Source organism: Acomys russatus, chromosome 19 (genome assembly GCF_903995435.1).
Source record: "Acomys russatus chromosome 19, mAcoRus1.1, whole genome shotgun sequence".
Lineage (NCBI taxonomy): Eukaryota > Metazoa > Chordata > Mammalia > Rodentia > Muridae > Acomys > Acomys russatus.
In genome coordinates, this window is record NC_067155.1 from 55,629,538 (window position 1) to 55,656,846 (window position 27,309).

Sequence of the window (27,309 nt, forward strand, 5' to 3'; positions counted from 1 at the left end):
GATCGCGGCCTGGAGGAGCCGACTCTCTCCTTCCACCATGTGGGGCTCTGGGATTAGAATCAAGTTGTCTGTCAGGCTTGGTGGTAAACACCCTTCCCTGCTTAGCCATTTTGGCGGCCCAGTCTCCATATCTTGACTCTCTCTGTCTGCGCTGATTTCTTTCCTGGCTCTGAAGGTCCCCTTAGGGACCTGTGATGACACCTCTCTCTCTCCCTTCTGAGCGCAGGTACCATGCGGCCAGTGCGACGCAACTTCTACGACCCGTCGTCGGCGCCGGGCAAGGGCATCGTGTGGGAGTGGGAGAACGACGGCGGCGCGTGGACTGCCTACGACATGGACATCTGCATCACCATCCAGAACGCGTACGAGAAGCAGCACCCGTGGCTCGACCTCTCGTCGCTCGGCTTCTGCTACCTCATCTACTTCAACAGCATGTCCCAGATGAACCGCCAGACGCGCCGCCGCCGTCGCCTGCGCCGTCGCCTGGACCTGGCCTACCCGCTCACGGTTGGCTCCATTCCCAAATCGCAGTCCTGGCCCGTGGGGGCCAGCTCGGGTCAGCCCTGCTCCTGTCAACAGTGCCTGCTGGTCAACAGCACGCGCGCCGCCTCCAACGCCATCCTGGCCTCGCAGCGCCGCAAGGCGCCCATTGCGCCAGCCGCGCCTCCAGCGCCCCCGCCACCCCCGCCGCCGCTGCCGCCACCCGGAGGACCTCCGGGTGCTCTCGCTGTGCGCCCTAGCGCCACCTTCGCCGGGGCCGCGCTCTGGGCCACACCTGCTGCGGGCCCTGCGGAGCCCGCGCCGCCTCCAGGAGTACCCCCACGGAGCCCTAGCGCCCCCAACGGAGCGCCCACCCCGGGCCAAAACAACCTCAGCCGGCCAGGACCCCAGAGAGCCACCAGCGTCAGCGCACGCGCCTCTATCCCGCCTGGGTAAGACCTCCCCACCTTCTCCAGAAGGGCACCCAGGGCCACCCCAGCACAGGTGGGCAGCAGGACCCCATGAGTCAGGGACCACCATCACCCCATTTACAGCTGGAAGGTGTCCCAGTTCACTATCTGGCTAAGCTGGTTGGCAAATAAGCCATTGGGATCCTCCCGTCCACCCCCTCCACCAGAGCCAGCGCTGGGGGATTGTGACTGGCTATTTACAGACACATGCGTGCACACTCACGTGCACATACACACACGCCCTCCCAAGGGATGAAACTTAAGCCTTCCTTCATCAGTATGTGACAAGCACTCGACCCACTGAGCCATCTCCCAGCCGTAATATGTTTATTATTTGCCAAATTTCTCAGTGTCACTTTGAGACACATCCCCCCAAGACAATCCCAGAAGCCATAAATGAAAGGTACCTTTTGCCCATCACCCAGGAGAGCAAGGGTTCAGCCCAGACGAACAGATCCAGTAATGGAAGTTTTATTTATTTTTTTATTTACTGGTGGGGTAGGGACTCGAACTCAGGATGTCAGGCTTGGCTGTAGGTACCTTTTCCCACTGATCCATGTTGCAGGCCCTGTTCATGCACACACTTCATGGGTCAGTGAGGACGGTGCCGGAAGCCACCCCTTCAGGACATGCTATAAATCACTCAGCTTTCCCTGCCTAGCATTCATTCTTCACATATGGAGTGGAGTGTGAGCTCGCAAAGCTGAGCTACTCCGGGGAGGGCCTAGTTCTCACCATGCACACACAGGAGACAGGCACACCGTGGTCAAGGGAGTCAGTGGACACAATCCTGGGAGGAGAGGGGAGGTGGTGGGACAAGGTAGCATGTAGTCCAGAGAGAGTGGGCGGTCAGATCAGGACACCATGGGGAGGAGCTCGTGGTGGGAAGAGGCTGTCTTTAGGGAGCTCAGAGGACATGTCTGAACTCCAGGGAGGAGGTTTGGTGTTCCATACCTGGCAGGAAGAAGGGCATCCCAGGGTGGGCATTGCAGGTGCGTAGGAGTGGAAGCTGAGCAAATCTAGAAGGTTCTAGAAACCAGACACCAAGCCTCCCTAGTGGGATGGGGATAGGGGTCTCCCAAAGGGGGATTCTAAATTGGGGCTTAGAGCCAGATTGGGGAGCCTCAAGGGAGCTTGGGGTTGGTGCCACCCGCAGCTGGAAGCCATAGAGTATATTTGAGCTACAGAGAGCCTGGGGGTGTTAATTGTTAGACACGCCCTCAGGTCTCATCGTTGTAGCCATACAGAACCCCCTTCTCATGCCTGACAAATCTGTGTCAAGACACCCCCCCACCCTCCCTCTCCAAGAAATCCAAAGAAATATACCCCTGGCTTAGCATGAGGGATGGGGGTGTACAGGGGGTGGATGGAGAGGGTGAGGCATCTGACCCCTGGTCCTGTCACATTGTGAACTGGACGAGAAAAGACACATGGGCGTCTCCATGGAGCAGGCAGCCCCACCCACCCCAGGCTGCTCCCCAAACCCCCTTACCGCCCCTCCCTGTCCTGTCCTCAGCTCTTCCGCCAAGTCCTTCCTTCAGTCACTGCTCCCAGGGCTTGAACTGCAGAACTAAGCATCCCAGGCTTCTGAGGTCTAGAAACCTAAGATGGAGGAGGGGGTGGGGCTGGTTCCCCTTAAGACCCCACCCCTCAGATTCAGGGTGTCCTGTCCCCTTTAGGCTCCTGTGTTTCCTCATTAAATGGCTGTATCCATCCTCATCCGTTCTGGGATTCTGGGGTCCTGTGTTTAGGTCCCCTTCCACATGAGCTGCCCCCACGGGTTCCTTTTTCTCTCAGCCTCTCCCTTCTTCTTTGCCACCTACTAGCTGGGTGACCTTCAGAAGTAGTTTCACCTCTTCAGCCTCAGTTTCCCCACCCGACAGACAGAGTTCCACCTGACACCTGTCTGCCCAGGACAGGTGAATGAGATCTTCACACCTACTGGATGTGGTCAATGTGCCGGGGTGTGGTCAATGTGCGGAGGTGTGGTCAATGTGCAGGGGTGTGGTCAGTGTAGGGGTATGGTCAGTGTACGAGGGACGTGGTCAGGGTACAGAGATTCTCACCTTATCACTAGAAGTCAATCAGGAGGGAGGCCCAGAGACGGGGATCAACCTGCCCAGAGTCACACAGCCAGTTGGGGACTGGCCAGGGTTTTTTCCACTCCCGTGTGCTGCGGCTGGGAACCAGCTGGCAGAATGAGCCTGGGGGATACACAGGGTGGGGAGATCCGCTCTGTCTCGAGGGAGGTCAGTGTCCATCACTGTGGAACACAGCTGCAGGCCAGAGGAACCGAGTCAGACTTTCCACCCCACATGGGGGACAGCTGCAGGCCTGTTTCTGTTTACAGAGCATGCACCATGTCCCCAGTCCCATGGCTCTGCCATCTCCTGGAAACTTGTGGCGAAGCTCCTATTGTTGCCATTTCTCAGAGGGCAAAACTGAGGCTCCAAAAGACCATGACACTTGCTCGGATCACACAGTTTGAACCTAAGTTGGCCAGGATATGTGGGGTCCTGTTTCCCCCACCTGCTCACGCTATTCCAGGCTGTAGCCCCGGACAGTAGCAGAGCCCAAAAGAGAAGATAAGCAACAGAGGCCATCTTGGGTCCCAGCTTCAACTTTCTCTACTGCTCTGTGACTAGCTGAACCCATTGCCCTCGCTGGTCTTTGGGGTTTTTTGGGGGGGGCGGTTGGGGGGTTGTTTTTGTTTGTTTGTTTGTTTTGGGTTTTTTGTTTATTTTTTTGTTTTGTTTTTCGAGACAGGGTTTCTCTGTGTAGCCTTGGCTGTCCTGGACTCGATTTGCAGACCAGGCTGACCTCTAACTCACAGCGATCCGCCTGCCTCTGCCTCCTGAGTGCTGTCTGTCTGTCCATCAATTCCCCATGTATTAAAGAACCTCTATGTGGCAGGCACCTTTTGGGGATGCTGGGACACAGCAGTGAGTGAAGCAGGCAGTCCCTGACCTCTGAGAACTTACAGTTTCATCAAGACAAACAACACATGAAAGAAATAGATCCCGGAATATACTAGGAGGTAGTTAGTGCTGTGGAGGAACCATAGTTAAGCTGGATGTAGTGGCACATGCCTTTAGTCTCAGCACTATGGAGGCAGAGGCAGGCAGATCTTTGTGAGTTCAAGGCCAGCCTGGTCTACAAAGAGAGCCCAGGACATCCAGGGCTACACAGAGAAACCCTGTCTGGAAGAAGAAAAAAAGAAAGAGAGAGAGAAGCAATGAGAGAGAGAGAGGAGCAATAAAATAAAATGTCACTATTGGCTGGGTGAGGTGGCACACACCTTTAATCCCAGCACTTGGGAGGCAGAGGCAGGCGGATCTTCATGAGTTTGAGGCTAGCCTGGTCTACAAAGTGAGTCCAGGACAGCCAAGACTACACAGAGAAACCCTCTCTCAGGAAACAAAAAACAAAAAAGTCACTATTGCCTTCCCTTTCTATGTCATGGTGGCACACACCTTTAACCCAAGAACACCAGAAGCTGAGACAGGAGGCCTGCTGGGAGTTGGAGGCTGTCTTGGGTTACATAGCGAGTTCTTATCTCAAAAGTGGGGGAGAGGGGTGCAACAAGATGGCTCAGCAGGTAAAGGCGCTTGCTGCCAAGCCTGGCCACCTAAGTTCAATACTTGGGAGCCACGTGGTAGGAGGAGAGAACAGACTCCCGGAAGTCATCCTCTGACCATCACAAGCACAGCTCAGCACACTCGCACACACAAAATAAATAAATGGGGGTCAGGAGAAAGAAAGTTGGGCATGGTGGAACACACTTATAATCTCAGTGCTTGGGGGCTGAGGTATACAGACTGTGAACTTAATTAAGGCCAGCCTGGCCTGATACTGAGACTCTTAGGGGCAGCATGCGTGGAAGGGAGGCAGGGACAAGCTTTCCAGGCGGTAGGAAGAGACTGTGCAAGAGCCCCGAGGCAGGAGCTGGCCTCGTGTGCTGAGGCCCAAGTAGCTGGAAAGGACGGAGGGGCCACAGGCCACAGGCTGTGGGACCTCTGGCTTGCTTTAACTGGCTTAATCCAGACTTGAGAAGAGCCTTCAGCTGTGGGAAAAGATGTGCCTGGCTGTATATGGGGGAGAGGTGATTTGAATGATAAATATCTTTTAAAGCAGGGTCTCGTAGCCCAGGATAGCTTTGAGCTCGATACTTAGCTAAGATAACCTTGAACTGCTGGTCCTCCAGTCTCCCGCCCTCTCGAACGTTGCTATGTGGCCACGGTGCCAGGTTTAAGTGGTGTGGTGGATCAAACCCAGGACTTCATGAATGCTAGGTAATCGCTCTACCCACTGAGCCACACCCCCAGCACTTGTTTATTTCTTGTGATCTTGTATCTGTTGAATGGCTTCATGTTCTTTCTCTCCCTCTCCTCCCCCCCCCCCCCAGGTCTTTTCACTTAAATGGCTCTAAAATGTTAAAGTTCCCAAGTCTTGCAGGGAGCCTGAACCTGGGAAGGGAGGAGCCTGGGTTCCCACCCATCCCCCCCTTTCCTGGCCAGGGTAGCTGTCATGAGGCTGGGTCACACCCTCACCACAAGGTCAAACCCAAAACCTCCCAACCAGCCCCCACCTGAAGCACTTCCTGTCTTCTCCCTGGGAAGCGGAGCCACACGCTCCTGTCTGCACCCCCATGCTACCCCAAGGGCGTGGGAACAGCAACCCAGCCCGCCCTCCCCTACCTGGGCTCCCCCAGAGCTCTTGGGGGAGGGGTGGTGGTGACACAGACCTTGAGATAGAACACAGGCACATAAAATACATCAATCTTTGAAAGCAGGACTGAGCCCCAGGGTCCTGCAAAAAAATTCAAGTTCCAATCGGCAGCCAGGGCTCCACGTTGTTCAGTGCGCACCCTGAGAGGCAGACAGGGACAAGGAGTCATTTGACAAGGGAAAACTGAGGCTATGGATGCTCAGAGCTGGCCGATGAGGAAAGACAGTGTGATCATGGGTCCCAGATCACTGATGGTGGACCCCTGAGCTCAGGCTCCATCTCCCAGGCCTTGCCTTGTCTTCACAGACAGGGGAGTGCAGGGGGTGGTCTCAGGTGATCATGAGGGCAGGGAGTTGGCTACAAGGTATAGAGGGACTCAAAGGCAGCAGGTGACAAGAGCATCTCAGGGTCCCGGCAGGAATCTCTAGAGAGGAGAAAGGGAAGTGTGGGGGACAGTTTCACTTCTGCTCTCTCTCTCCACCTGAACTGAGGCCAGAGCTTTTGGGGGCTCCCCTGGGGGCTGCTGGGAACATTAGGCATCTTCAGAAGGTCTGAGGTTTGTGGGAGACATGGGAACCACCATCAGAAAGTGTGGAGGCTCAGAAGATCTATAGGGGGTGCTGGTGGGGCTCTTGCTCTCAAAAGGGATGACTTTGACAGCCAATCAATGGCATGTCCTGAAGCCACTTGTACCGCCCCTGAGCTAGCTCTGCAGGCTGGCTCTGAGGCTTTGCATAACCCTGTAGTTCTCAGCTCCACAATGCCCTGAACCCTGGCCAACCTGGTGGGGTCAGCCCCGAGTTGGACCCAGAAATTACAGGTCCCACTGCCAAGAGCAGCCAGGACAGCTGGGTGGCCAAAGTGAAGTCATTTCCTCTCTTTGGGCTTCATCATGTTGCCAGGTTCAGGGTCTGTGACAGACTGTCTCACAGGTGTCTCTAACCTAGCAGTATGGACTTTCTGGAGTACGGTATTGCGGGTGATTCTCAAGTTATATCTTAGGTGTGTGGGAAAGAGTGCTGGGATTGATTGGTGATGTCTGCCATGGCGCAAATTTGGTAATAGTGATATGCATGTTATTTAATTGATATCTGTTCTGATCTTGTATGGGAGATTTCAGGGAGCATTTGCAATTGGAGCCCTTGTTTTTGAAGCAGAAGCAAGAGACCCCAGAGCTAGTGAGCTAGTTTCTTATCTGTTTCTTATCACTGGGAGCCTGTTTTGTTATCCTCAATCCTTGGGTCACAGGGTTGGGAGGTTCCCAGAGCTAGAAATCTGGCAGACGAGATAAGAGCAGAACCACACAACTAGAAAACAAGATGGAAAATGCCCTGATCCTCTATGAAAGATGAATTTTGTCCCTCATAGATAAAAACGAGTGGGGCCTGCGTTCAGAGGACAGATGTGGAAGTTTATGGGGAAACAGTGGACAAGATGTCCAAACCCCCCTCCCCCGCCAAAAAAGACAGGGAATGATGTGAGGAACAGCAAAAAACAAAACAAAAAAAACAAAACAAAACAAAAAAACAAAAACAAAAACAAAAAAAAACCTCCCTGCATTTTGCCTCTGTGCATTGCCCTCCAGCGGGAACACGCATAAGCATGTGCCTGCTCTCCTGGTAGGAAGGGGGACCAAGTGAGCCTCCTTCCTTCTCAGACTGGGGAAGGAGATGAGTTCCCCACCCCTCAGCTGGAGCTTCTAGCCTCTGGGTGGTGGGAAGGGAACCTAGTTCAGTGTAAGTTTTCCTGAAGTCTTGCTGTGGACCATGCCCTGAGAGGGATTAGCAGCATTGCTGGGGACGCCTTGGACAATGCAGGGATGCTCTGTTCTTCAGGAGTCCTCCCCTGAGTGCTCTCACCTCAGCACGAATGTAGCCTGAAAGCTGCAGGAGGCGTTCCCTGAGCACCTGCTCCATGGTTTTCTTAAGACATGATCAGAGAACACCCAGGGACAGCACCCACCCTGCCTTCGTACACTCGCGCTGCGGGTGTGTGTATTGCACATCTGCTCCATGCCAAATGAGCGCCCTTTCTGTCCCAGCATCATCCAGAGAGACCTCATTTGGGGATATGAGTGGGAGGGCACAGAAGTGCAAAGGCCAGAAAAGAGGCTGGGCCCACACCTTAAAGAAACCCCTGTGGGTTTGAGGAAGAAACCAGGAGTAGGAGGGGAGACCAGAGACAGAGGTGGGCCAGATGGTACAGTGCCTGGCTGGGCGTGAAGACTTCCGTATGTCCGTGCTAACACCAAGAAAAGAGTAAGATACGAGAAACAGGCTGTTAAAGAAAGGCAGCATTGAACCCGAGACCTCTGTGAGGGAGAGCGCTAGATGAACATCTTGAGGAGAGCCACCTGGAGAAAGGGGTTAGCTGGTGCAAGGGGCCCTGGGATAGAATTGAACCTGGCACTTAAGAGATCAGCACAGCTGGTGTAGAGCGTGTGTGTGTGAGAGAAAGAGTACATACACAGGAAGTGAGGTTCACAGCACAGTGGAGGTCCCATCAGATGACCAGCCGTTCCTCAGTGCAAAAGGCTAGCCTCTGCAGGATGGAGGGTAGAGGACACACGGCAGCTGAGCAGGGGCTGGGAATGGTAGTCAAGCACAGGCCTGCCTTGTGGAAGCTTTTCCTCAGACCTTCTGCCAAGCTAGGGCCCCAAGAAAGTAGGGCAGGAGTGAAGGCGACCCCATCCCCCTTTTCTGGAGGCCCTAGGCCACAGTGCTTGTCCAGGGAGGTGTTCTCTCGATGCCTGGGAGGAAGAGGTGTCTCCCACATCAAAAGGGCCACCTCCCAAGGCTCCCACGCTTGGTAGCATGGGAACCGCTCTACGGAAGGTTCTCGCAGGCTGCCTGCGGACTGCAAGAGGGTGTGTGCCACCTCGGGACTGTCCCCTACAACACTGAGATGCTGTACCATCAGGCTCCAACGAAATCCTCCTCCCAGTAGCCAAGCTAATTTTTATAGCACAGGTCTCTTTTAAAAAAAAAAAAAAGTTTTTGAAACTTATCTTGAGAGATGAGTGTGACCAAGATCTCAAGAATCCTTTTCCTGGGGTTTCTCTACCCATCTCCCAGGGACAGACTCATGGGGAATCATTTGGACCAGACTTTTGAACCTCACATATACAAGGTAACAATCTGATCATCCTGGTAGATAGAAGCTGACTGGAGAACTGTGTTATGGAGTATTTGAGCTTCAGAGAGCTGTGATGGATTAGGCATCCCTGCCAATGGTAGGCGACAAGTGGTTAGTGGTATGTGTGTTAAATACTGTCCTCCCTGCCCGTCTTACATCAGAGCACCCATCCCTCCTCCCTCCTCACTTTCCCCTCCTCCCACATGAGCAGTGCTTAGGGACTTTAGGTTGTCCCAGCCACGTCTCCAAAAATGGGTCTAGATGGCTATGGTATTGATGATGGTGATAATGGTGATGCTGATGATGGTGATGATGATGGTATAGTGATAGTGATGATGGTGATGGCAGTGATGTGACAGTAATGATAATGGTGATGGTAATGGTGGTGACAATAAGTGGTGGTGGTGGTGCTGATGGGAATTGTAGTGATAGTAGTGATGATGGTGCTTTCAGAATCTTTCCTAGCTACCAGGATTTGTACTCCTCTCAGCAAACAAAAAGCAGGCGCTGCACCCTACCCATTCCACACATAGAAAAATTAGCTTACGAAGGCTGACATGCTGCCATGTGTCACCAGCTAATTAGCATCTGCACTAAGAAGCAAAAGCGGCTGTGATTGACCCCAGAAGGCAAAGAATACTTTTTTCCAGGGGTTCCTCATCTGAAGAGCAGACCATGTGAGGCCTGGTGTCAGGACTTATCAGAGCCTTTACGAGCTTGGATAAGTTGAGAACCTCAGAGTGAAAGACACTGTAGTGTTTCCCATCTTACATGTTTCCTGATTTTTATTTTTATTTATTTATTTATTTATTTATTTTTGAGACAGGGTCTCTCTGTGTAGCCTTGGCTGTCCTGAACTCACTTTGTAGATCTGCCTGCCTCTGCCTCTGGAGTGCTGGGATTAAAGGTGTGCGCCACCACACCCGGCCATGTGTTTCCTGAGATTTTTTTCCAGAGTGTTTTGCAGGACTCAGTGCTCCACAGAGCAAGCCTTAAGAGAAGCTAACTCGGTGATAGTTGGGTTTCAGGCCAGAGAAGGAGAAAGAACTGGGGCCCAAATGCTCTCCAGTGGGTGAAGAGGATGTGGGACCAGGAACATGGCTCGTTTGGTAGAGTGCTTGCCTCATCGTGAAGCCCTGGTTCAATCCCCAGCACCACATAAAAACTAGGTGTGGCAGAACACACTTGCAAGATCAGCACATGGGGGGTGAAGGCAAGAGGATCAGAAATTCAAGGTCATCCTTGGGTACAATGCAGGTTCGAGGCCAGCCTGGGCTAAACAAGAACATCTCTAAAGATCAGAACTAGGCCTAAGGATGTTTCCATTAGAGTCCACTGACGGTACCCATCGCTGATAGGAGCTCAAAATGGGATAGGGTTTCCTAGTGGCTCATCCGGATGGTGAAAGTGGGGTGCGTCAGGAGGAGCCCTGATGTAAAATCAAGCCAAGGTCCTTGCTTGGCGGCGTGTTGGGCCTGGAATCCAGCAGGGGCTTCTTCTCATCCCTGCAGGGTTCCGGCACTCCCAGTGAAGAACTTGAATGGCACTGGCCCTGTCCACCCAGCACTGGCAGGTAAGACCCAACCCAGTGAGGCCCCGCCCACCAGCCTCATGAGCCCCGCCCCTTCGGTGAACTGGTAGGTGGGTTCAAGAGTGGCCCTTCTAATTGGGTTTGCTTGGTTTAAGCTTGAGGTGGTTTTCTAGGGTAGGTCCGCTGTAGCCTCCGCCTGCCTCATCAGCGCAATAACGAAGGGAGGGCGTGGCTTGTCATGACTCCGCCTTTCATCCCTAAACAACATCCCCCCTCCCCCAACACACCCGGTCCCCAGGTATGACCGGGATCCTGCTGTGTGCAGCCGGGCTACCAGTGTGCCTGACGCGAGCCCCCAAACCCATTTTGCACCCGCCACCCGTAAACAAGAGCGACGTGAAGCCCGTGCCCGGAGTGCCCGGCGTGTGCCGCAAGACCAAGAAAAAACACCTCAAAAAAAGTAGGTCCCGCGCCGCCCCGAACACAACCGCAGTGCTCTTAGGACCAGCATGCACCTACCTCAGCTTACCCTCAGCTCTCCCTTCCAGACACTCCCTCACCTGTTCCCCAGCACTTGACCCCCACCCCTACTCTTCCTGAGACACATCCCACTCTCTTGGCAGGTAAGAATCCTGAGGATGTGGTTCGGAGGTACATGCAGAAAGTGAAAACCCCACCTGATGAGGTGAGCCAGCCAGGTGGGGCCTGGGGGTGGTGGTGCCCAGGACCAGTCAGTTCCTCCCAGCCGGCCTCTCCTCCCGTCCATCCAGGCCTCACTTTCCTCACCAGGCCCTGGGGGGGAGGAGCTTAAGTTTAACAGAGGCACACCTGTCTCTGTAGCCCATAGCCTTCCCTATGACCTCATCCTCTGTGTCCTTCCTCATGGCGCTCCCTCATCTCCCTGGCCCTCCAGGACTGTACCATCTGCATGGAGCGGCTGGTCACAGCGTCTGGCTATGAGGGCGTGCTCCGGAACAAGAGTGTGCGGCCCGAACTCGTGGGCCGCCTGGGCCGCTGCGGCCATATGTACCACCTGCTCTGCCTGGTGGCCATGTACTCCAATGGTAACAAGGTAGGCTGCCGTGCAATGGGTGGGTGTCATGCAGTGAGGTGGGCAGTGGGTGTGGGCCCGGTGGGACCCCAGGGGCCTCACCCCAGCACACGCTTCTCAGGATGGCAGCCTGCAGTGTCCCACCTGCAAAGCCATCTACGGGGAGAAGACCGGGACACAGCCACCGGGGAAGATGGAGTTCCATGTCATCCCGCACTCGCTGCCTGGTTTTGCAGACACCCAGACCATCCGCATTGTCTATGACATCCCCACGGGCATTCAGGTGAGGCTGCAGGCCACAGCCCCAACTCTCTGGCCCCTTCCAGAAACTCTATGATCTGAACCCTCCTGCTGTCACCGCAGGGCCCTGAACATCCCAACCCAGGCAAGAAGTTCACCGCCAGAGGATTCCCTCGTCACTGCTACCTACCCAACAATGAGAAGGGCCGGAAGGTGGGTGCCCACCTGGTCTAAACAATGAATGAAGACAGGGTCCCCCAGCCACCGTCTTTTAAGCCTGCCCCACCCCCGCCCCCGACCCCTGTTGGTCCACAGTCCCTGCTATGTTATTTCTTCCAACATGCTAAACAGCAGGCCCTGAGCCTACTTCATCTCATTCACCAGCTAAGATAAAGCTTCAGAGAGGGCAAATAACTTACGCACAGTCACACAGCAATGAAGTGGCAGAGCCGGGATTTGAACCCCAAGCAGCTCTTCAAACCCTTCATCTTCACACTTAGGTTGTCTGGTTTTATTTACTGTTTAACCAAAGAAGCTAGTGCCTTTGGTTTTTTTCCTGTGAAATCTGCAGGTTTTTAATCATGGAAACTAATTCACGAAGTGACTGTTTAGTGCAAAGAGTGGGGTCTAAGCCCCGTCTGTACTGACGACAAGCCGGGAAAGAAACAGAAATTTATGCAGAGGATGACAGTGGAGCAGACCATGGCTCTGACTGCCTGTGACACGCACCCCCATCCCACCCCACCCCCTCCAGGTGTTGAGGTTGCTCATCACCGCCTGGGAGCGCAGACTCATCTTCACCATTGGGACATCCAATACCACGGGCGAGTCGGACACGGTGGTGTGGAACGAGATTCACCACAAGACGGAGTTTGGTTCCAACCTCACTGGCCATGGCTACCCCGATGCCAGTTACCTAGACAACGTGCTGGCCGAGCTCACCGCCCAGGGCGTATCTGAGGCCATGGCCAAGGCCTGAGGCCTAAGTTGCCTGCCTTCCCTCTTGCTTTGCCCTTAGCTTGGCACATACCTCCCTCCACTAGGGGGGAGGAGCCAGAAGTGCTAAGGGGATCTGGCTGGTGGCTGTGGGAGGTGATGGGAGGACACCAGGCCAGCTGGTTCCAACCTGTGGTTTCCGGTAAGGGTGGCAGATATAGGACCACCAGCAAGGGCGACCTCCCTACGGAAAAGATGGAGCTTTGTCCCTCACCACACACACACACAAACACACATACACACACGTCCTGTTGCACGCACACACTCATGCACATACACCCAGGTGCCTCTGACTTCTCCCAGCTTTGGGGGAAAAAGAGACAGAAAGGTCCTCATGACACATCCTGTGGGTTCCACCTGTGTCTCCATTACATCTGCATAGACTCCTTCCCAGGAGCACGAAGGGATGGGGAATCTGCAAGGCTTCTAGGGGCCAGTCCTGTGCCCCTGTGCCTCACCCCTTAACTCATGTCAGCTCCGCCACCTGCCCACTGAGCACTATAAAGCCAATGGGGTAGAGATCCCAGGTTACTGAGTAGCTTTTTGCAGGGCACTGGGGACGAGGCTGTCTTACTTTGTGCTTGTGTCTATTTATCTTTCTGGCACCCTGACTTCTTCCTCCTGTGCCCATCCCTAGACCTCTGTCTATCCCAGTCAAAGGCGTCATTCCTTGCCTCTGTATCGGCTTCTCCCCGACTAAACCGCTCCGGACATTGAGACCCAAAAGCTGTAGCTTCTGGCTTTTAGGGAGCGAGGGGAGGCCTTGTTCAGGCTCCTCGCGTTGAAAATGGAGAGCAGGCGGCAAAGCGTTAATTTTATTAACTTCTCGCTGCTTGGAAGTGGGCAGTGGGCGGCTGATCGTCTCCGGCCAACCAGAGGCCTGTTGCCCAGGCAACCCACCAGCTCCGCCTCTGAGGATTGGCTGCTGTGATGGAAGTCAGCCAAGCTTTAAAGGGACGCCAGCGATTGCTCTTTTGGAAAAAAAAAATTCTACCAGTCCCACTGTGGGTGGAGAAATAAATGGTCTTTCTCCTTGTCAGGCCTTTTTTTTCCGCCAAGAGGGTGCTGGGTGACTGTGCTGCGGAATACTAGGGAGTAGTGATGGTTTGGGAGACAAAGGTAACCTTAGGACCACTGCCCTGGGCAGCAGGAGCAGTGGATGACTCTCCTAGTCCCTAAGGATTCAGAAACACACACCATAGTGATAAGGATGTGGTAGGGCCAGGAGCAGGGGGAACGCTTCCCTCTTAAGAGAAGCCTCTGAGCCAGGCGTGGTGGTGCACACCTTTAATCCCAGCGCTCGGATCGCTGTGAATTCGAGGCCAGCCTGGTCTACAAAGCGAGTCTAGGACACGACTAACTAACACAGAGAGACTCTGTCTCGAAAATAAAAGAGAGAAACAGAGACAGAGAAGCCTCTGGTAGCATAGGAATACCCAAGCCAGTGGGAGATGCTCGGGGCGACCCTTGCTGGCCACATGCGGTATAGCGCCATGCCTTTCCTGGTGCCTTTGATCCAGCCTAGCTGACTTGAGTTTTTTCCTGTCCAGAGCTCTCCTCAGACAAACTCAGAAGTCTTCCAGCTCTGCCAGCCCAATTTTCCTGAACATTTCATCCTCTATAGGCTCTCTCAAATCATACCCCAACCCTACAAAACCTGTGAGCCCCAGAATTCAGATACCAGCCCCCCTAAACCCTCAGAGGCACTCTGCAGCTGAGCGGGGCCTTGGAACCTGTATTTTTAGCTAAGAAGCTTTTCAACTGGCGCCTCCCAGGGTACCCCAATTTTAACACTTCACAGCTAAGCACACTCACTCGTCACTTTATACAGAGTAAACTGAGGCTCAAAGAGGGAGAAAGAGCCTGTAGTATCCAACTTCAAGGCTCTGAATTGGCATGCTGGGCTCCCAACCCGTTCTTCTGAGAACACCCGGTTCCAGAAACTTGAGGGTGGGGTTGCCAGATGAGAGTGGGGTACAGGGGTTCCTATGGGGTCATAGGAACTCAGAAGTGAAAACCAGAAGCTCCTGGCCAGCCAAGCCTTTTCTGAGTCAGCCAGGGTACGCATTCAGGTACAGCTGTATCCAGCAGCTCAGGGTGAGGTGGGCGCCATAGGCATTGGAAGAGGTGTGTCCAGTGAAGCTGAGACTCCGGGCTCAGAAAAGAAAGTTGAGGTTTGGTCGGTACAAGGCTGGACCCTACCAAAGTCGCCTACGCCCTGGCTGGCCACAGGGCACACAGGATCGGGATTTGTCTAGGAGGCTCCAAGCCACAGCAGTGAAGAAGGCAGCCTCAAGGAGATGCCTGGGCCGGAGTGTGCTGAGGGAGACCCCATGGCTCCTTGTCCCCAGCTGGCTCTGGCACCTCCTCAGCATCCAGCTTCCTAGAGGGCCATTTGCCCCTGTCCCCGTCTCTGGAACTCCTCATGGGCTTGCTCCAAGTCTTCAAGCACCTGCAGCAGGCGAGTGATAGCTGTTCTCTGCTGAGCCAGAACCTCGGCACAGGCCTCTGGAGGGAAAGTGAAAGCCACGGGGCTCAGCAGGTTTCTGGTGGCTGTCACCAGAGTCCACTTCCTGGGGCTGAAGTTTTTTCCTATGTAGAAAGAAGCCCCAAATTCACCAGCACTGGGGTCCCATTGGTAAACCGGAAACAGGAGGGCATGCAGAAGGGCATAAGGGTGTGTCTGGCCAACTGGGACACACATCTGTAAGGGGCAAGAATAGAACCTGTCTCCCTTACCATCCATGGCACCGGAGTCATTCCCAGAGTCCGCCTCTGGAGCTATGTCCAGGCTGGAGTCCTCCAGTAATTTCAGCCTGAGGATTGAGAGGAAAAGGGACAAGGCTGGTTTCTGAGACACGGTGTTGCTCCTACCCAAGATTCTTTGCTGCTTGCAGGGGAAATCAGAGAGTCATCTCCATCATCACCATCATCACTATCACCATCACCATCACTACCATTATCGTATCATTACCACCATCACCATCACTACCATCATCATGATCACTACCACCATCACCACCAACACTATTACCACCATCACCATCATCATCACCATCACCACCAACACTATTACCACCACCATCACCACCATCATCACATCACCAACACTATTGATCACAGCATCACCAGCACCACCAACACTACCACCATCACCACCAGCACCACCAGCACCACCAACACGATTACCACCATCACCACCAGCATCACCATCACCACCAACACGATTACCACCATCACCACCAGCACCAGCACCACCAACACTATTACCACCAGCACCACCAGCATCCAGCACCACCAACACTATTACCACCAACCACCAGCACCACCAACACGAGGACCACCATCACACCATCATCACCATCACCACCAACACTTACCACCATCACCACCAGCATCACCATCACCACCAACACTATTACCACCACACCACACACCACCAACACGATTACCACCATCACCCATCACACCACACCACCAACACAACCACCACCACCCTCACCACCAACACTATTACCACCATCACCACCATCATCACCATCACCACCAACACTATTACCACCATCACCACCAACACTATTACCACCATCACCACCATCATCACCATCACCACCAACACTATTACCACCATCACCACCATCACCACCAACACTATTACCACCATCACCACCATCATCACCATCACCACCAACACTATTACCACCATCACCACCATCACCACCAACACTATTACCACCATCACCACCATCATCACCATCACCACCAACACTATTACCACCATCACCACCATCACCACCAACACTATTACCACCATCACCACCATCATCACCATCACCACCAACACTATTACCACCATCACCACCATCACCACCAACACTATTACCACCATCACCACCATCATCACCATCACCACCAACACTATTACCACCATCACCACCATCACCACCAACACTATTACCACCATCATCACCATCACCACCAACACTATTACCACCATCACCACCATCACCACCAACACTATTACCACCATCACCACCACCACCACCATCACCAGTATCATAGCCATCATCATTATCACAACCATCACCACAAACATTTCTGGAGTGTAGCAGACACTACACTGAGAAGCCCTGCACACAAGTGAATTCATTTCATTACTTACCAGTAACGCTGTTCTTCAAAGAAATCAAGGAACTTGCCTAAGGCCACACAGCATAACAATAGCTATGTGGTGTCCTTTCACTGGATTAGCATCTGACCCTTAGGGCAATACTATGAGGCCCATACCCTACCACCTCCTTTTCCAGATGAGGCTCAGAGAAGCCAGGAAATTAGCTGAGTACCACACAGCCACTAAATAGTCAGGATATGAACCCAGGCACCTCAGTGCAGACCTTTCTTCACAGTGGGATGGGACAAGCCCATCACTAAATAACAAAGCTCTTCAGGCCAGGAAGGAGAAGGGAGGTATCCAAGGCACCAGGGAGGCTCAGAAGCCAAGTTAGATAGATCAACCATGCCTGTATCTCTGGAGCCCCCCACACTGTAAGCTCCCATGCTCCCTGCAGTGCTTTGAATGAGAACAACACTCACAGGCTCATATATTTGAACACGTGGTTCCCAGTTGGCAGAACTGCTTGGATAGGATTGGGAGGTGTGGCCTTGTTGGAGGAGGTGTGGTCTTGTTGGAGGAGGTGTGGCCTTGTTGGAGGAGGTGTGCCACTGGGGCGGGTGGAGCTTTGAGGTTTCAAAAGAGTCAAGCCACACCCAGTTAGTTCTCTCTGCCTCCCGCTTTGGGATCAAGATGTGAGCTCTCAGCAGCTCTTGCCACCACATTTTTTTGGTCCTCCATCATGAACTCTAACCCTGTGAAGCCTAAGCCCCAAGTTAAATGCTTTCTTCTAGATGGTGCCTTGTCCATGGTGTTTTGTTCTTGTGCCTAGCAGATCAACTACAGATCGTTCCGAGCCCTGACTTCCTGGACACTGAGGCCCCTTGGTGGTGCATAGGCATCTCTGGAAGCTTAGCCAGTGTGCTAGAAGATGGGCAAATGGAGCTAAGTGAGTGCAAGGCACTCAGCCCCATCCACAGCACTGGCAAACAGAAAAAGAAAAGGAACGAAAGGGGCTCAGCCTGCAGCTTGATTGGTAAGAGTCTGCCTGGCATGTGTGAAAATCAAGGCTCAGTCTCCAGCGTCACGCCTGTAAGACTGAGCACTGAGAAACTACAAGCAGGAGGATCAGAAGTTTAAGGTCTTCTGCTACATGGCCAAGTTCAAGGCTAGCCTGGGCTACATGAAACCCTGTGGGGGTGGAACACTTTCTAAGGGATGAATGAATGTGAGGAGGCCACAGCAGGGTGAGGCAGGTGACACCCACCTGAGCTGGTCCCGCCCAAGGAGCAGCTGGCGATACACCACCTGGGCCTCAGCATCAGGATCCAGTGGGTCACTCCAGTCTCCAAGTGTCACAGCTGAGTGGGTGCGGCTGCAGCCAGCAGCTGAGGGGACACAGTATTGTCAGGGACGTCTTGTTCCACGCCAGCAGCCTCTGCCCCATTCCAGGCCCAGGTGCCATAGCACCCTGCCTTCAGCTTGTCCAATACCTGTGCAAGCCTCTGCTTAGTCAACTGCCCCCCCCCAACCCCTATAGCTTCTGCCTGGGTCCCAGCCTCCTCCCCAGCCACCCTGCCTTCACCATGAACCCTGTCCCCGTTTAGATTAACTGTCAACTCAACACAGCCTAGAATCCTCCAAAAAGAGAGTCTCAAACAGGAATGCCCAGATCAGATTAGCCCGTGGTTCTGTCTGTGTGGATTGTTAGTTGATGCACGAGGGCCTAGCCCACTGCAGGCAGCACCATTCCCTAGGCAGGTGCTCCTGGGCAGTACAAAAAAGCTGGCTGAGTGAGGCCACAAGTGAGTCAGCAAGCCGTGTTCCGCCATGGTTTCTGCTTCAAGTTCCTATTCCTGACTTCCCCCAACGATGGATTGTGATCTGGAAGCGTAAGCCAAACTAACCCTTCCTTCCCCTAAGAAAGAGAAAGGAAGCTAACACAGACCATATCGATCAGTTAGCCCCACCTCGGCACCCCTTCGCTCAGCCTGATCCCTGCCATGCACATCCTTGCTTGCTCATCGCCTCCATTCAACTCTAGCTACACCCTCCTCCAGGAAGCCTCCCTGATCCCTGCCCCAGGGCTGAGTCTCAGGCAAAGCCTCAGGTTGGTGTTTCTAACACTGTTTAATTGTCTGGCTGGGGCTGGGATGTGGGTCAGTGGCAGAGAGCTCGAGGCCACGGATTCATCCCCAGGAACGGCATAGCAACCTGTTTCCGTCACCATAATCATCATTGTCATCTGGCCTCAACCACTATGTGTGAGCTCTGGGCAGCTGGCACACGGTGAGAATGTTGGAAACAGTCCTTGCACGCAGCTAACGCGGTGCTTTAAGTACATCAACTCGGTATCCGCTAACAGGACCAAAGAGGTAAGGGCTATCCTCAGTCCCACTTTCCAGCTAAGACGAACCAAGGCACAGAGAGATGACGTCACATGCTGAAGGTTGCACAGCGCGCCCAAGTGGAAGTGGGATGCTGCTGACAGGCAGATGGGGAGGGTGGAGCTTGTAGCACGCCCCGCCCCTTCACCTGAGCGCTCTGCTTGGAGGCAGCAGGTCCAGCGCCCACTGCGGAAGGCACCAGGGTGGCAGGCAGACAGCTTGTCCTGGTTGGGGGCGCTGGCTTTGCGCAGGGCTGACAGCCATTGGTTGAGGTCGTTCACATTCTGCCAGAGGTAGATGGCAGGCGGTCAGGATGTGGGTAAGGCTGAGCCATGGTCCCCACCCCACCCCACCCCCGACTCCTGACTGTGCTGAGAGGCCTTACCTTGCACTGGAGGTAGGTGGTGTGCGGCAGCCCCGTGCCATCCTGGGTCACCACCTGCATGACATGTGGTAGTTGGAAGGCACCCTCGTCCACACGCTCCACAGCACGGATGCAGGACAGCGGGATGGATGAGTGAACCTGTGGGCAGCCAGGAGACAACATCCCTTTGGATGTGGCACCAGGTGGAGTCACTAAGGCCATGTATTCAATTCTGAATAGCTCTTTGCATCTTCCCCACAGTCCTGCTCTGTCATGTGCTGACTTGACTTTTCTAGGTCTAAGTTTGCTTTTATAAGTATTACTGATATCATCATCACTGTCATCAGCAGCAATCATCACCATCGTCGCCATCACCACCATGTCACAATCACCATCATCAACATCACCCTCATCACTATGACTATCAGTATCATCACCATTGTGTTGGCTGGTTTGACACAAGCTAGAGTCATCTGAGAGGAGGGAGCCTCAGTTGAGAAAATGCCACCATAAGATCAGGCTGTGGGAAAACCTATAGGGCATTTTCCCAATTAGTGATCAATTCGAGAGAGCCCAGCCCATTGTGGATGGGGCCATCCCTGGGCTGATGGTTCTGGGTTCTATAAGAAAGCAGGCTGAGAAAGCCATGGGGAGCAAGCCAGTAAGCAGCACCCGTCCACGGCCTCTGCATCAGCTCCTGACTCCAGGTTCCTGCCCTGTTTGAGCTCCTGTTCTGACTTCCTTTGACAATGAACAGTAATGTGGAAGTGTAAGCTGAATAAACCCTTTCCTCTCAAAGCTGTTTTGATCATAGGGTTTCATCACAGCAAGAGTAACACTAAGACAACCATCATCATCACCTCCATCACCAGCATCATCACCACTATTATCAACATCACCAGCATCATCACCACTATTATCAACATCAATATCACCACCATCACCACTATTATCAACATCACCAGCACCATCCCCACCATCACCACTATTATCAACATCACCAGCATCACCATTATTAGCATCAGCATCCTTATCATAGTTACCGCCTCATTAACTTCAGCATCTTCATCACCACCCTCACTCATCATCAACACCACCATCATCCTTGCCACAGCACTTGCTTATGTGGTACTTGGCTGTCTGTGGCTTTTAGAACCTTACTTCCATCAGCTCACTCAATCACCACGGCCATCTTCTGAGACCGAGTCTGTCCTTCTCCCCAATTTGAAGATGAGGAAACTGAGGCATGAAGGTAAATGATCCTTCCTAAGTCACTTGGTCTGTGCACCCAGCCTGACAACCTAAGCAAGCCAGACCCACAAGCCGAGTCCTAGTCTCCCTCAGGCTATGCTGGTTAGGGCAGCAGGACCTGCAGTGTTTTCTGCCTAGGAGAAAGCCCGGCACACACAGGCACACAGGGAAAGCTTGTGTATGGGTGACTGAGCTATTGAGTGGATGCCTGGATGTGTGTGCACCTGCACGTAGCCATGGGAAACAGATAGATCCTATGTGAGTCTATGATGCTTGGTGTAAACCTTGTGGCCTCCACCCATGCTTGTTCACACCTGCTCAAGAGTGTAACAGCAAGTGTCCCTGTCACGAGCCAGGCTGGCCCAAAGCAAGCCAAGGGTTTGGAATCCATTACCTTAGCTGCTGTGATACCAGGGGTGGGCGTGAGGGTGGGGGAGGTGTCAGAGTCCCACCTGCCACTCTGGAGTCTTGGAGTAGGAGAGGTCCTGCCCACTCAGCCGGAAGTAGCGCTTCTTGAAGGCAAAGCGTGTAGCCAGGCCTGCAGGCTCCTCCTTGCGCTTCAGCAGGAAGCCTTCTCGAACAATTGTCGAGGGTTGGACCAGGACACAGGCTGATCCCCCAGACTCTGGGGAATAGATAAAAGGGGATGGGTGACTCTGTCATGTCTGGAGCCTCTGATGCTTTTTGGTCTGTCTGCTCCCAAGGAGCAGGAAGATTAGGGATATGGCCTCAGACATCACTCCTTTAGCTACTACCAACACCACCACTTATCCCTAACAGGAAAATGGTACCGAGGTCCCTCCCCGAGCTGAGAAGTGAGAAGTGCAGATGGCAGGCAGGCAGGCAGGGAGGCAGGAAGGCAGGCAGTGTGTGTGTGTGTGTGTGTGTGTGTGTGTGCGTGTGTGTGTGTCCGTCCAGCCATGTTCCCAGCCAGCCTCAAGCCAGACCTCCAGACTACAGATCTCTCCCCCCACCACAGACACACATCCACCCCCAACCCTTGCCCCAGGGCTCAGCCTGGGCTCTCCACTGTTCCAGGTCGCTCCTATGCAACCTGAGCACCCCCCACACTCTGACGTTCCCTCCACCCGAAGTCCTTCATTTCAGAGGGCCACATGGCACCACCCTACTCCTAACACAAGTCCCAGTTCTCCCAAAGCTCTTTCCAGCACCCTACTTTTCTTCTTTCTCTTCTTTTTCTCTTCTGCACTGGCCTCTCTGATATTCTCTGTTCCCACTCCAGGGCCTTTGCACATGCTGTCCCCAGCCTGGGTCACTCGGACATTGACATTAGTTCTCCAGTTTTGGCCGGAATGACTCCATCTTGCACCAAGACACCCTTTAGCTACTCTGTGTGCCCAGACAGAAGACCAACAAGCTGTCCTGCCCCAGTCAGTTATCTCTGAGGCCAGCAGAAGATGAGAGCAAAACGGCCTGTGCCCTGTTGTCTGAGTCCACAGTCATTGCACAGTGCTGACTCTAGGTGGCACTCTGAAACCAGGGTTGCATCAGCGATTGGGTAGACAGGTGCTTAGTGAATCAGGGGTGGGGACTTTGAGAAAATCCAGCAGTTCTCTTGGCACCTGGCAGCGCCCCCATCTGGGAGCTGATGTTAACAAAATTCCAAAAACTCCCCTCCTTCCTTCCCTTCTTTCTCTTTTTTAAGATTTATTTCTTTATTTGTTGTATATGATGCTTTATCTGCAGAAGAGGGCATCAGATAACATTATAGATGGTTTTGAGCCACCATGTGGTTGCTGAGAATTGAACTCAAGACCTCTGGAAGAGCAGGTGGTGCTCTTAGTCACTGAGCCATCTCTCCAAGCCCTTCCTTCCTTTCTTAAGACTCCATCTCACTGTGTCACTCTGCCTGGCCTGGAACTCTATAGACCAGGCTAGCCTCTCTTGCCTCCTGAGTGCCGGGATTAAAGACTTGGACTGCTGCACTCAGCCCACCCTTCCCTTCTTTGTAACTCTCTGACACTCTGTATATTTATTTGGCTATTGTCTTGTTTGTTTTGTTTTGTAAATGGTTTTTGTGGTTTTGGTTTTGTTGTTGTTGTTGTTGTTTTTGTTTTCCCAGACAGGGTTTCTCTGTGTAGCCTTGGCTGTCCTGGACTTGCTTTGTAGACCAGGCTGGCGTCGAACTCACAGTGATCCACCTGCCTCTGCCTCCCAAATGCTAGAATTAAAGGCGTACGCCACCACCACCCAGCTTTAAATGGTTTTTAATTACTTTTATTTTATAGGCATTGATTTTTTTTTTTTTTTTTTTTTTTTTTTTTTTGCCTGCTTGTGTGTCCCATGGAACTGGAATTACAGACAGGTGTGAGCTGCCCTGTAGGTGCTGGGAATTGAACCTGGGTCCTCTGAAAGATAGCCCTGGCTGTGTTGGAACTAATTTGTAAGCCAGGCTGACCTCAAACTCAGAGATCCACCTGTCTCTGACGCCTTTCCCCCAATGCTAGGATTAATGCTGTGCATCACCACTGCCCAGCCCTTGGCTATTGTCTTACAGCTTGGTTCCCATGAGATTAAAATTTTATGAATGATTACAAAGTTTTCTTTTATCTGTGTCTGTGTGTGTGTGTGTGTGTGTGTGTGTGTGTTTCATCTGCATGAGCTCATGTGGAGACCCAAGGTCGACATCTGAAGTCTTCCTTTGTGCCCCAATTTATGTTTTGACACTGGGCTACTTGTTGAATCTGGAGTTCACCATTTTGGCTATGGTGGCTGACTAGGGACCCAGAAGATCCACCTGTCTCCACACTACCAACGCTGGGGTTACAGGCAGGCACAGCCATGCCCAGATTTTAGGTGAGTGTGGGCATTTGAACTCAGGTCCTCAAGCTTGCCCAGCAAGCATTTTACCCATACAGTCGTTTCTCCCTCATTAAAACCACTTTATCCAAGGCGCCTTGAGGGGTGTCTATCATTACTTTCTTTTTCAGTGCTGGAATTGAACCTAGGACCTCATACATGCAAGGCAGGCATTCCCCCACTGAGCTGCTGTTCCAGACCTTTAGGGGTAGTGCCCGTTATATCTCATGACCATACCAGAGACCATGTTATACCAGAGACACATACCAGGATCATGTGCCATGACCCTGCCACACTGCCACATTGGCCGAGGTGACCTAAGCAAGCCCAACACAATATGTTAGGTGACTGACCTGCAAGTCTTAGTATCAGGGAACTGAGGACTAATGGGATTGGATGATGAGTACTGGGGGGAAGGTGAGGGGGCTGGGTCACAAGCCAGGAAGGGCAGGGCCACAGGACTCACCCTCATCCCCATCGACATCGACCAGCTGGTCCAGGAAGTCCCTCACACGTGAGATGCTCTGCAGCAGGAAGGGGTGAAGGGGGGCCAGCCATTGCTCCTTGCCCTGGCCCAGCTGCTGGCCCAGGTTTCCAATGCTCTGTACAGCCTGGAGCAAAGGAGAAAGGAAGCCAAGGTTACCGCTAAGGCAGGCGCCCTCTGTGGCCCCAAATTCTGGTCCTCATATCCATTCACCTCGGGCACTGTCTGATCCTCCTGCTCCCTTTTAGAATCAGCACCACAGCCCACCCAGCACCCAGCACTGCCCAATTCTGTCATGTGTACTTAGGGACCCGTCAGAGCCACAAGCTATGGCTACTTTGTCAAGAATAGCCTAATTCATAGTAAGGTATAAACGACTGCTAGTCCACTTCTCCCATTTCTTTTGGAAGAAGTGAGTTGTGGTTATTTCATTAAAAGAAGGGGGCACCAGGCGTTGGTGGAGCACGCCTTTAATCCCAGCACTCAGAAGGCAGAAGCAAGTGGATCTCTGTAAGTTCGAGGCCAGCCTGGTCAGCAAAGCGAGTCCAAGATAGCCAAAGCTACACAGAGAGACCCTGTCTCAAAAAACCAAAAGAGAGAGGCGGGGGTGGGGGGGAGGAAGAAGAGGAGGAGGAGGAGGAGGAGGAGGAGGAGGAGGAGGAGGAGGAGGAGGAGGAGGAGGGCTGGAGAAATAGCTCTGAGGTAAAGAGCACTGGCTATTCTTCCAAAGGTAATGAGGTCAATTCCCAGAAACCACATGGTGACTCACAACCATCTATAATAGCTCTGGTGCCCTCTTGTGGTGGGTAGTCACACATGCAGGCAGAATACTGTATAAATAATAAATCTTTAAGAAAAAAAAAAAGGAGGAGAAGGAGGAAAAGAAGAACAAGAACAAAGCTGGGGCTATAGCTCAGTGGTACAGCGATTACCTCCCATGCATGAGGCCCCATGTTCAATTCCCAGCACTGTCAAAACAGGTGTGGGCGTGGGCAAATGAAAGCTAGGCATGGTGGTACATTTAGAATCTCAGCACTTGAGAGACTGAGGCAGGAAGATTGCCTTGAGTCCTAGGCCAGCACGGGCAACATAGCAAGTTCTAGGTCTCAGTGGCCCCACAAGCTGTGTTACAGAAAACAAAAAGACACACACACACAAGGAAGCTTTCTTGCCATCTTCTCCCAGGTGATATTCCTGATCTTTCCCAACATGCTTCTCCCCAGATGGAGCCCCACCCCGCCCCCTCCCCACACACACCTTGGCGAGCAGCAGCAGGGAGCGGCTGGTCTGAGGGTCTGCGTGATGGTCTCTGAGATCAAACAGCTTCGGTGTGAGGATGGCGGGTGCAAAGAATCGCAGAAAGAGGAAGCCACTGGTGGCCAGGTACTTCACATCCTACCAGAGAATCACAGACAACAGGCCCTGAAGCCCTAGTCCCATCTAGGGAAACTGAGGCAGAAAAAACTAGCTGCCCAGAGGAGGGCAATGGGGTTGAGTCAGGATGCTTATTCTAGCCTGCCAGGGTGTATTTTCTTCTCTGACTCAGTTTCTCTAGCTGGAAAATGGGGTAATGAGACTGATCGGACAAAACTGGTTTCAGCAGAATCTGTGCTCGGAACACACAGCCAGAGGAGAGAGATGTCATTGCATCCTCAGAGAGGCCAAGTGCCTTGCTCAAGGTCACATAGCAGAAGAGTCAGGATTCAAACCCAGACCCATGACCTATGGCTGCAGAACAGGCCACATTCTCTCCCAGTGCCTCTGCTTATCACTTGCTCTAGGATGGGTTACATACAGTTTTAGAGAGGCAGCAACTGAGGCCTAGAATTGGTTCTTTGCCCAAGGTTACACAGCAACCAGCAGTAGAGGCAGTGTGATTTGCTGTTCAGTCATTCAGTCTCCACTACCAGGCAGTGCCCATAAGGGCCAAAGGTCAAAAGTTCCCCGAGTCCTCAAGTGGGCACATTCAATCTTCAAACACATTTGGTTTCCAAACAAGGAAACTGAGGCCCAGGCTGTCAGGCTGCAGAGCCCACCTGAGTGCACCACCAAGTCCCTCTGTGGACTTTCCACACTGGGCACAGCTCGCTCCTCCAGCGCTATATCACACCTGGGTATGTATGCCTGTGTTTATTTTGGGGGCGTCAGTCACACTTGTGACAGTAGCTGACCTGGAGTGTACTAGCTTGCTGGGTATGTCAGCCTTGCCAGCGGGCCCTGTGCTGAGTATCCCCAAGGCTTCCAGTGAGAGGTACCCTTCCCAACCAGAGCCCCGAAGTGTCCTCAATATCACCACTTCCTCCTAGGCAGGTCCCAGGGTCAATTTAGCCTGCAACATTAGCTCATCAAGGTACACATGAGCCAAGCCTGGTGGCACAGGCCCACCATCCCATCTACAGAGGCCAAGACAGGAGGGTAACAAATTCAAGGCTAGCCTTGGTTACAGAGTAAGTTCCAGGACAGCCCTGTCTCAAAATGAAAAATAAAAAGAGGCCTGCAGTCAGGCACAGTGCTACATGCCTATATTCCCAGAACTTGGGAAGGCAGAGGCAGGTATCTCTGTGAGTTCAAGGCTGGTCTACAAAGCAAGTCCAGGACAGCCAACCAAGGCTACACAGAGAAACCCTATCTTAAAAAAAAAAAAAGCCTGTGACTGCCTCTGACACTGGAGTGTTTGCGTAGTGTGCAAAGGACCCTGGATTTCTCCCCAGTGCCACGGAAGCTGGCTGTGGTGGCACACGCCTGTGATTCCAGGTGAAGGCAGGGGGGCAATCACGAGTTCAAAGTTACCATACTAGTTAGTGTGTGTGTGTGTGTGTGTGTGTGAGGGGGGGGGATGGAGAGGGGAGAAGAGGGAGGGGGAAGGGGAGGGGGAGAGGGAGAGAGAACAGGACACAAGCTAGAGTTACCTGGGATCAGGGCCCCAGTTGAGAAAAACCTCTCAATCAGACTGCCCATGAGCAAATCTATGGAGGCATTTTCTTGACTAATGTTTGATGTGGGAGGGTCCAGCCCACTGTGGGTGGCACCATTCCTAGGCTTAGGGTCCTGGGTAATGAGAAAGCAAACTGAGCAAGCCATAGGGAGCAAGCCAGTAAACAGCAATCTTCCATGGTGTCTGCATCAGTTCCTGCCTCTGGGTTCCTGACTTGAGCTCCCTCCATGTCGGATTACAAGCTCCTTTCTCTCCAAATGTGTCCTGGTGTTCATCACAGCAAGAGGAAGCAAACTAAAACAGACATCCTTGGTTACGTAATAAGT

The 27,309-nt window shown here is 52.9% G+C and overlaps 2 protein-coding genes across 3 annotated transcripts in view; one reads left to right on the forward strand and one right to left on the reverse strand.

Moving 5' to 3' along the window:
• The window catches only part of Dtx1 (deltex E3 ubiquitin ligase 1), a 29,455-nt gene extending 16,429 nt beyond the window's left edge, over window positions 1-13,026 (forward strand). Inside the window, exons 3-10 of the mRNA XM_051161593.1 lie at window positions 227-932; window positions 10,325-10,386; window positions 10,643-10,804; window positions 10,968-11,029; window positions 11,258-11,416; window positions 11,517-11,678; window positions 11,759-11,848; window positions 12,390-13,026. Coding sequence (XP_051017550.1) covers window positions 227-932; window positions 10,325-10,386; window positions 10,643-10,804; window positions 10,968-11,029; window positions 11,258-11,416; window positions 11,517-11,678; window positions 11,759-11,848; window positions 12,390-12,614 — 1,628 coding nt within the window. The 3' untranslated portion in view covers window positions 12,615-13,026. The remainder of the gene's footprint in view (window positions 1-226; window positions 933-10,324; window positions 10,387-10,642; window positions 10,805-10,967; window positions 11,030-11,257; window positions 11,417-11,516; window positions 11,679-11,758; window positions 11,849-12,389) is intronic.
• Window positions 13,027-14,437: 1,411 nt separating this feature from the next.
• Window positions 14,438-27,309, reverse strand: part of Rasal1 (RAS protein activator like 1) — a 33,748-nt gene continuing 20,876 nt past the window's right edge. Inside the window, exons 13-20 of one of the 2 annotated variants that reach the window (XM_051161594.1) lie at window positions 25,306-25,443; window positions 24,031-24,175; window positions 21,197-21,369; window positions 19,515-19,652; window positions 19,278-19,413; window positions 18,010-18,130; window positions 15,383-15,447; window positions 14,438-15,139 (exon numbers count right to left, since the gene is read on the reverse strand). In XM_051161594.1, coding sequence (XP_051017551.1) covers window positions 15,015-15,139; window positions 15,383-15,447; window positions 18,010-18,130; window positions 19,278-19,413; window positions 19,515-19,652; window positions 21,197-21,369; window positions 24,031-24,175; window positions 25,306-25,443 — 1,041 coding nt within the window. In that variant the 3' untranslated portion in view covers window positions 14,438-15,014. Of the gene's footprint in view, window positions 15,140-15,370; window positions 15,448-18,009; window positions 18,131-19,277; window positions 19,414-19,514; window positions 19,653-21,196; window positions 21,370-24,030; window positions 24,176-25,305; window positions 25,444-27,309 lie in introns of both variants that reach the window. The other variant, XM_051161595.1, reaches the window with a different exon arrangement.